Source organism: Bison bison, unplaced genomic scaffold (assembly GCF_000754665.1).
Source record: "Bison bison bison isolate TAMUID 2011002044 unplaced genomic scaffold, Bison_UMD1.0 scf7180017864040, whole genome shotgun sequence".
Lineage (NCBI taxonomy): Eukaryota > Metazoa > Chordata > Mammalia > Artiodactyla > Bovidae > Bison > Bison bison.
In genome coordinates, this window is record NW_011494612.1 from 6,828,914 (window position 1) to 6,839,525 (window position 10,612).

Consider the following 10,612-nt stretch of genomic DNA (forward strand, 5'->3'; position numbering starts at 1 on the left):
GATCACAAGAAACTGTGGAAAATTCTGAAAGAGATGGGCATACCAGACCACCTGACCTGCCTCTTAAGAAACCTGTATGCAGGTCAGGAAGCAACAGTTAGAACTGGACATGGGACAACAGATTGGTTCCAAATAGGGAAAGGAGTACATTAAGGCTGTATATTGTCACCCTGTTTATTTAACTTCTATGCAGAGTACATCATGAAAAATGCTGGGCTGGAAGAAGCCCAAGCTGGAATCAAGATTGCTGGGAGAAATATCAATAACCTCAGATATGCAGATGACACCACCCTTATGGCAGAAAGTGAAGAGGAACTAAAAAGCCTCTTGATGAAAGTGAAAGAGGAGAGTGAAAGAATTGGCTTAAAGCTGAACATTCAAAACCAAGATCCTGGCATCTGATCCTATCACTTCATGGCAAATAGATGGGGAAACAGTGGAAACAGTGGCTGACTTTACTTTTCCTGGGCTCCAAAATCACTGCGGATGGTGATTGCAGCCATGAAAAAAGACGCTTGCTCCTTGGAAGGAAAGTTATGACCAACCTAGACCACATATTCAAAAGCAGAGACATTACTTTTCTAACAAAGGTCCATCTAGCAAGGCTATGGTTTTTCCAGTGGTCATGTATGGATGTGAGAGTTGGACTGTGAAGAAAGCTGAATGCTGAAGAATTGATGCTTTTGAACTGTGGTGTTGGAGAAGACTCTTGAGAGTCCCTTGGACTGCAAGGAGATCCAACCAGTCCATCCTAAAGGAGATCAGTCCTCGGTATTCATTGGAAGGACTGATATTGAAGCTGAAACTCCAATACTTTGGCCACCTGATGTGGAGAGCTGACTCATTTGAAAAGACCCTGATGCTGGGTAAGATTGAGGGCAGGAGGAGAAGGGGACAACAGAGGATGAGATGGTTGTGTGGCACCACTGACACAATGGACATGGGTTTGGGTGGACTCCAGGAATTGTGATGAACAGGGAGGCCTGGCGTGCTATGGTCCATGGGGTCACAAAGAGTCGGACATGACTGAGCGACTGAACTGACTATCAGTGTGATGTGGAGGAACTAGCTTTCAAAATTCTGAATTCTCGTGTAGGTAACAAAATGGTTATATGCAATTGCCCAATATATAAAATAGAGAAAGCACCGCATTTACTAAAATTTTGTTATTCATTTGAAGCAAGAAAGTCAGTGCAACCTTCAATTAGATATCAAGACACCACACAAAAAAAAGGCCTTTTAAAAAGACACTAGCCTAATAAACGCTGGCAACTGCAAAGTATAACATTATAATTAATGTTTTGAAATATAAAATGATTAAAATCATTAGCTAAACTTTGGTTGGTTTTGCAAATGAGATTCACTGTGGAAGTTTCTAAAATCTTCCAGTATTTGCAATATTTACATGTAAACTTTGTATAGTTCTAGAATTGTTTGATATCTGTATGCTGAACAAATATAAAAGACTCATATACCTACATTCAGTTGGGTGCCTCTAATAAAGTCCAATATTGGCAAGATTCGCTTCCCCATTGTCTCCATGTGTCTCACTGTGTCTTCTCTGGTCAGCAGACTGAAGGGAGTTTTATGTTCTAAAAATTGTAACAATAAACTTTTATACTATTTTTTGCTAGACATCCATTTCAAAATGCTTTTCTTAGCAAGCCGAAAATAGACATCTCAATATTAATAGGTATGAAATCTTTAGTACAGGAATGAGTCCCATCTCAAAGACCACAAGTATCACAATGAAAGATCTATGAGAAGAAAGGCAGAGGAGACATTGCCCTTTGGAGACTATCATTTATTCCTTTTGCTGTGTTTCCTGATTGAGATCTAAGGGACAGCCTATAACAATTCACCTCTCTCTGCAGAGTATGCTTTTTCTGAGTTGTGAAAAAAAGGTTGTCATAAATGTGTCTGATTCTTGTCTTATTTCTCCCAGGTATTATTCAAGTGTGCAAATCCCATTGACTTTGAATGTAGCTTGAAGTTGAGATAAGCCTCGGAGGATGGAGTGCCAGACAAAACACAAATCCTTAATTATGTGAGTAGAGTTGAAGGGATAAATTCAGTCTGGTCATGAATTCAGCCCGCAAGTCTGAGACTTCAACTCTACATGAATATTTTCTTGATTTTTGAAAGTTTTCAATTAGAATTACTGAGTACCACTTAACTAGAATACTCTTTAGGAGAGCTGAGGTCTTGGTTAATTACATAAGAAAAGAGTGGAACAGATATTAATACAATGGCAGATAATCCAAGTGATTTAACGGGGTCATTGTCTATACTTTTGATTTCATACAGTAGTTTTGTTGCATAATTTTCTTCTATGTTTGCTAATTGGTGGTGACAAAAGCTTGTATTTGCTTGTATTCTGTAAGTGCCCATGATTAGGCATTGGTGATAGTGTGATTGGGGTGAGATGGTTGGCGTGAGGGAGGTGGGTGCTCTTGAGGAACCAGAATTCCAGGTATTGTTGACTAACCCACAAAGAAGACTGGAAGGAGTTAAGAATGACCTAACAAACTTTTTGGTGCCCAGGCCCTACTATATGCTAGTCTTGAAATGAATAAAGCTTAGTGAATAATGCACATTATTCATTAATGAATAATTAATTGTGCCTTAAAACAGTATTGAAAGATAACAAGTCCAGGTGAGTTACCTGTAAATGTTGGTAACTTCCTACTTGACATTTTTTCCAAAAACTTTCCATCTTCTTTGTTTTTGAACCCAAGAGTCAAGAGATACTGTTGAGGAGGAAAAGATGACCAGTCAACTGTCTGAGGCAACACGTGGAGTCCTTGAAAGTCTAAAAAAAGACAAAGAACAAAAAAAATTTATCATTTTATTGTTTTCAAGGTATTTCCCCCCCTAGATTCCAAGAGTTATACTTGGAAAAAGGGATAAATACAAAAATTAAAGATACAAAACAAAAGTATGTGCATCAAAAGGTCAAATAGATAATATGTCAAAATCATACTTTATTATTCATATTTTTCTTAAAATATAAGCAAACAGAAGGGATAACAATAAAATACAGCTAGGTTACTTTTTCCTCATTTGCCATATTCAACATAACACAAAACTCAGGACCACAGGCTTGCAGGCTTGATATTTTTCTGTGTGACACTTTTCAAGAGAATTTGGTTTTTCTGTTCACAGTTTAAGAAAATAACATATGAAAGGAAAGAGAAAAATTACCAAGAATTAAAATATAAAGCTAATTAATTTAGTTGCTATTCCTCCTATAGCTGAAGGAAATTTAAAATGATAAATGTACTGACTTTTGTAATTAGACTTAATTTTTGTAATTAGAATTAATTTTTGTAATTACTTTTGTAATTAGACTTAGAAATAATTCAAGTGTCAAGAAAATGGTTCTAAAACAAACTCTGTTCTTAATGACCACAAAAACTAATATTTACTTAGTAATTATTTTCTACCTTCCCTTATTCTAAATATTTTGTGTTCATTCTATTAATATTGTGTTAGTTTCAGGTGTACAGAAAAGTGATTCAATTATATATATGTAATACATATTTTTTCAGATTCTTTTCCATCATAGGTTATTAAAAGATATTGAAAATAGTTCCCTGTGCTGTACAGTAAATCCTTGTTGCCTGTCTATTTTATATGTAATAGTTTGTATCTGTTAATGCCATACTCCAATTTATCCCTCCCTTCCTTCCCTTTCCACTTTGGTAATGTTTGTTTTGTGTGTGCATGTTCAGTCATGTCTCTTTGAGACCCAGTGGGCTGTAGCCCACCAGGCTCCTCTGTCCATGGGATTTCCTAGGCAAGAATACTAGAGCGGGTTACCATTTCCTGCTCTAGGGCATGCTCCTGACCCAGGGATTGAACCCATGTCTCTTGTGTCTCCTGCATTGGCAGGCAGATTCCTTACCACATGCCACCTGAGAAGCCCTTGTTTTGTGTGTATTCTCTAAATCTTCAAGATAACTTTACAACATTGGTACCGTTATCCTCATGTTACAAACAGGAGGTTGAGGTACACAGATAGGAAGTGAATTGTCTGGAAACACAGCCTTTAAGTGGACAAAGCAAGATTCATACTGGGCAGTCTGACGGTGGAGACCATGGGCCTAACCACTGCACTCTGCTTTCGGCTTGCTTGGCTTTGGGACAGCGACAAATGTTAGCCATGGGGTCTTGGAGGCCAGATTTACCTCATTCATCTCCGTTCTGAGTAATAATGCTTTATACAATAGACTTCTCAAAAGAAGGATAATGAACAGAGTTTAATGAGCCCTCCCTACTTAACACTGCCAGGGAGGGAAAAAGATGAAATTCCAAATATCCTTGAATTATGATTTAGATGAAAATTTTTAATCTAGAATCAGAACTCAAATGGCAACTGCCGGGAGCCGGTGAGGCATTCCGCTCGTGACAAAGGTCATGAGGAAGGAGGCTCGGCATACGCAAAGGTGGGATCGAGCCTCAGGAGTCCGCCCGGATATTCTCGAGCATTTTCCCCCCAAAAAACCAGAGTCTGCCTACTTTATTGCTTTGTGCTCTCACCTCTGACTTTACTGGGGGCTGTCCCCTACCACCATCTCGCTCTCTCTGTCAAAGAGTTAACTTACAGCTCCAATAATAAAGTTCCTGGGCAATTAAGAGTGTTTAAATCCAAACCCCTCAGATGGCTCTCTAACTCGCCTGACAAGTTTACCCGGACTCCTACAGCTATGCATACGATTGTTTACAGTCTCCCAGCCTCAAGAGGCACAGGAAGCTTAAGATATTCAAATAGCTTAGAGCCTCTCAGAGAATTAGAAACTGTCAGAATAAACTAGTAAAGGATTTCATTGATGAGCCAATGCTTGTTGCCAAGTTTTCACATCCCCTGAATTGTATCCTTGAATGTGTATTAATTAATATAGTTGGTATGTAGAAAAAATAAGTAGTGGCCTTGGTGTTAGTAACTTTAGACCCTTAAGGTAATAAATTATTTTCTTTGTTGTAAACCCATTACACATCTGCCCTATAGGAATGCAATTTTATCTTTGGAAGATGGCGCCAAACCTTAAAATAATCACTCTTAGAGAAAATAGGTCTTTGTTGATAAGTTCTTGTCAAGAGTCATAAAATGTTAGTAGGCCTTCTGGCCAGAAGATGATGTAAATCACCTAAACCATTTGTATACGATAAATTTGCAGGAAAGAAACCCTGGTTTTTGATAAGAATCAAAGACTGCTGACTTTGCATCCCCTATTATCCTCTATGTGTAACTTAGGGTATAAAAGCCCCTGTTAAAAATAAAGCTACGGGCCTTGCTCACCAATGCTTGGTCTCCCCATGTCATTCTTTCCTTTAACTTCTGGCTGAAGTCTCCATCTGGAGCGTGGATATCCTCTGCGACCACTTATTTGCCTGGGTTTCTAAGACCCACTCGAGAAGATGTCTAAGGTGGGGCACCTTCCGCTATTCGAGAGGGCGCCTGCGGCCTCCGTGGTCAGAGCTAACCTGGTGTCACGGGTTATATTGATTTTCCGCGTAAACCAAGCTACTCAGCCTCTTTTCTCCACTGAATTTTCCTACTGAGCTATCCTCATTCTATTACTCTTTATATCTCTAATTACCATTTGAATAGGTCGCCGACGCCGTCTCCCCTTCGAATACCTTGGATCAGCCGGGGCTGGTCCTCGGCAGGCAACAGTTCAAATATAGTCTTTGCTATCTGTAGTATTTCTTTTAAAAATAATAGACACTGTGACTCCTCCACCCACCTTTTGAGCCGCAAAACACTTTGTTCAAGCTAAAATTTAACTGAGAAGCCCACTATTTAAAGTCAGTAAAGGTAGAGGTTTTCCATTAGAAGCCTGAATCAGTGACCACTGCCCCTCATTGCTGTGCCCCATTTTATATCCCTCACACCGCAGCCATCTTGAAACCTCTCCTTCCCCACCACCAGAGGTCGTTTTTTAAGGCACAGTTTGGAAAACACTGCCGTAAGCTATGTGGCACATTTTGGTTAAGTAAATAGCATATGGCTGTCAAATAGAGTTAACATGTAGGCTGATAATTAAAAGAAAATATTACAAAATATCTTGTAAACACAAGCACAGAAGAAAAATACATTAAGCACGATTTAGTCTTTGGTGACTCAGGATCTGATAACCACTCAGTAATATTGAAGACTGACAATTACATGACCCTTCTTCTGTGTCCTACACGATACTCAGATTATCCTGCTCACTCAGTAACCACATAGAGCAGGACATATTATGCCTACCCTACAAATGACCAAACTGGAGCTTCAAGAAGTTACAAATTTACCCAAGACCATACAGCAAATGGAGGGACAGGAATTGAGAGTCAGGCAGCTGGACATCAGAGCACAGGGCTTAACTCTCAAAACGACCCACTGATAATTATCATCACTTTGACAATCAATGGGAAGCGAGTTACAGAAGCAGGGCAATGCCAATATGTAGATGGCTTTACCAGACCCAATTCTAGATTGGACATTTCCTTACTCTATCTAGAAAAGTACAACGAAGGCTCAAGGGTTCATCACTTTTTATGCACTTTAAATGCAGATTGCAATATGAGATGATGCTTTAGTTGGTGTTTGAATTCCAAACTCTTTTTAAAACGATGGCTTATTTCTGTAAACGAGGTAAAATGTGATTTCTGCATTTGCAGAAAATTTCTTTGCCTTTGAAATCTCCTGCAGATATTCACAGACACACCCAACCAAGAGTTTACCTGTTTTACTGAAATTGCCAATCACCCAATCATGTGAAAAGGCAGCTAAGTGAAAATAAAAATGGATACTATTTTGAGCTGTGTGCTCAGTCATGTCCGACTCTTTGCAACTTCATGGACTGTAGCCTGCCAGGCTCCTCTGTCCATGGAATCTTCCAGGCAAGAATACTGGAGTGGGTTGCCATTTCCTCATCATTCTGATAAATGGTCATAACTTGTTTTTTTGGATTGCTATTATTCTTTTGCACTCTGTAAGAGCTGGCATTTCTAAATTGCTGGCATTTCCAGGAACTAGCATACTCTAGAGGTGGAGGGTAAGAGAAGGTGTGTGTTCCCTAGCGATGGTTTGCTCTTTTATCTGATTTTGCTTCCTCACTTAAAAGGCCCTAGGGCCTTCTGGTCAGACTGTGATGAAGTCTGGGGCCACCCTTTGGAGAGAGGCTTGGCTATCTGGGTAACTCCAGAGAACCCCTGAATGAGTGTGTTTAGGATGTGCTGTGCATGGGCTGGTATTTGAGGTGAGTTGCAGGAGGCATCGGAGAAGGCAATGGTACCCCACTCCAGTACTCTTGCCTGGAAAATCCCATGGACAGAGGAGACTGGTAGGCTGCAGTCCATGGGGTCACTAAGAGTCGGACACGACTGAGCGACTTCACTTTCACTTTTCACTTTCATGCATTGGAGAAGGAAATGGCAACCTACTCCAGTGTTCTTGCCTGGAGAGTCCCAGGAATAGGGGAGCCTGGTAGGCTGCCATCTATGGGGTCGCACAGAGTCAGACACGACTGAAGTGACTTAGCAGCAGCAGCAGCAGACAGCATCTTGAGATTTGGCATTTTCTGATATGTCTCTATTGCCAGAAACAGCCAATGTTTGCAGGATCTGTTACATAAATAGAATAAAGAATGAGAGGTTGATCTCTTCTTGTTCTCAAATATTTGATGGATAAAGAATGACAGTGGTTAGATCAACTAGAGAAATTAATATTAGCACTATAGCTAATTTATTATAAAATATATTTTCAAAAAGGTATTTTTTATTCCTTTTGGTGCTGTATGTTTCATCTTGTTCAATCCATTGTTCAATTCTAATTGAAGTTTTGAAATGTGAGAGGCCTCTATAAACATACTGCTAAATCAAAAACTATTTTTAAAGTATCATTTTTATTCCATTTGTATGCAGAGTAAATTGCAGTTGTGTGAACATTTAGCCTAGCAGGTGGTCTATGACCCAAAATGACAACATACTTCCAGATGTTGAATCTCATGTAACATTAATTTGAGCGCTAATTGTTCTTAGTGTTATGCTCATAAACCTCTACCTACGTCCGAAAAGCCCTGAGCCTCTGATGGGTATGAAAATTAACCAACTATATTGTCCTTTGGTAGGAAAGTTGAATTGATTAAAGATGTCTTCTTTGCTCCTGTCATGTCAGAAGAAAACTTGGGAGAAATAAATCCCTTAAGGCATTCGTTTACAATTTATCACAATTGCAGATGAAATTTGGATGACTAGGACCAAAACTATTATTAAAAAATCAGTTTGCAGGTATGACACCGTTCCAAAATTTTACCATTAAGAAAGCAGATTTTTTTAAAAAATACCAAAGATAGATGATACAAACTTAGTTTCTTGTAGAAACATGATCTTTCAATTCTTTGGCCTCCAAGTGAAAGATGTCCAACTCTCAGCAAAAGAGGGTAATGTTTGCCCTTTATCAAGAACCTTTTATTGTACCTCAGGAGGCTGGAGCTGACTGGCAGGTACTCAAGTCATTCTTGTTCTTTGACCTTCTGTATGTTCCCTCCTTTCTCCTTGAAGTCACCTTCCTGAAGCTCAGTGACAGTTTCTGTCTCTCTGTCCCTCTCTTTGCCTTTCTGTCTGTCTGTGTCTCCCTTTCTCTCCTACCCACATGCCTACTGCTTCCCCTTCCTCCCTCTCTCTTCTATGCTGTCTCTTACTGTTATTTTCTTCATATAAACACTCCTGGGGGGAATTTCTCTATTCTTGTGGCATTAGCTACTACTTCTAATCAAAAGACTGGGGGATCCAAAGCCATAGTCTCATCTACAAAATTTCCCGCATCACATTTCCCAGTGCCTACTGGGACACTGGAGAAGGCAATGGCACCCCACTCCAGTACTTTTGCCTAGAAAATCCCATGGACGGAGGAGCCTGGTAGGCTGTAGTCCAGGGGGTCGCTAGAGTCGGACACGACTGAGCAACTTCACTTTCACTTTTCATTTTCATGCATTGGAGAAGGAAATGGCAACCCACTCCAGTGTTTTTGCCTGGAGAATCCCAGGGATGGGGGAGCCTGATGGGCTGCTGCCTTTGGGGTCGCACAGAGTCGGACATGACTGAAGCGACTTAGCAGCAGCAGCAGTCCATAAAGGGGCTTCCCTGGTGGCTCAGTGGTAGAGAACCTGCCTGCCAATGCAGGAGATGTGGGTTTGATCCCTGGGTTGGGAAGATCCCCTGGAGAAGGAATTAGCAACCCACTCCAGTATTCTTACCTGGGAAATTCCGTGGACAGAGAAGTCTGGTGGACTACAGTCCATGGGGCCGCAAAAGAGTCAGACATAACTTAGCAACTAAAACAACAGTCCATAAAGGGCTTCCTAAGTACTTCAGAGTGAGTGAGTGAAGTCACTCAGTCGTGTTTGACTCTCTGCGACCTCATGGACTGTAGCCTACAAGGATCCTCTGTCCATGGAATTTTCCAGGCAAGAGTACTAGAGTAGGTTGCCATTTCCTTCTCCAATGGATCTTCCCGACCCAGGGATCGAACCTAGGTCTCCCACATTGCAGGCAGACGCTTTACCGTCCGAGCCGCAAGTACTTCAGAACCTCCTCCCAAACTCTTAAAGAACACCTAGACTATTCATTCCAGAGTGCATCTCCTCATGTTTAATGGGGTTATGTCTCATCACTCCAATAAGTTTTAATCCTCTTGAAGATAACATTGTCAAGTTATCTTCATGCTCCAAGCACCTAGTAGGTGCTCAGTCAATACTTGAATTGAATCTAAAAAAAAAAAAAACAAAAAACTTTTCTTAATCCTGTATTTTTAATGGTCCAGTAAGAATAGAACTTCAAAAAAATCAAGGCTAATTAGATGTTCAGAGCTTCTGAGATAGGATTTATTTCTCTGTTACAATGGTACGATCACTCACCTAGAGCCAGACATCCTGGAATGCAAAGTCAATTGGGCTTTAGGAAGCATCCCTACGAACAAAGCTAGTGGAGGTGATGGAATTCCAGCTGAGCTATTTCAAATCCTAAAGATGATGCTGTTAAAGTGTTGCACTCAATATGCCAGCAGATTGGAACACTCAGTGGTGGCCACAGGACTGGAAAAGATCAGTTTTCATTCCAATCCCAAAGAAAGGCAATGCCAAAGAATGTTCAAACTGCTACACAGTTGCACTCATCTCATACATCAACAAAGTAATGCTCAAAATTCTCCCAGCTAAGCTTCAACAATACGTGAACTGAGAAATTCCAGATATTCAAGCTGGATTCAGAAAAGGCAGAGGAACCAGAGATCAAATTGCCAACATCCGCTGGATCATCGAAAAAGCAAGAGAGTTCTAGAAAAACATCAATTTCTGCTTCATTGACTATGCTAAAGCCTTTGACTGTGTGGATCACAACAAATACGGAAAATTCTTCGAGTTGGGAATACCAGACCACCTGTCCTGCCTCCTCAGAAATCTGTAGGCAGGTCAAGAAGCAACAGTTAGAACTGGACATGGAACAACAGACTGGTTCCAAATCAGGAAAGAAGTACGTCAAGTATTGTCACCCTGCTTATTTAACTTCTATGCAGAGTACATCATGAGAAATGCTGAGCTGGATGAAACACAAGCTGGAATAG

The 10,612-nt window shown here is 40.4% G+C and overlaps 1 protein-coding gene across 1 annotated transcript in view; it reads right to left on the reverse strand.

The window, feature by feature from the left end:
* The window catches only part of SPATA16 (spermatogenesis associated 16), a 112,714-nt gene that overhangs the window by 47,317 nt on the left and 54,785 nt on the right, over positions 1–10,612 (reverse strand). Inside the window, exons 4-5 of the mRNA XM_010835281.1 lie at positions 2,666–2,812; positions 1,480–1,592 (exon numbers count right to left, since the gene is read on the reverse strand). Of these exons, the coding sequence (XP_010833583.1) occupies positions 1,480–1,592; positions 2,666–2,812 (260 nt within the window). The remainder of the gene's footprint in view (positions 1–1,479; positions 1,593–2,665; positions 2,813–10,612) is intronic.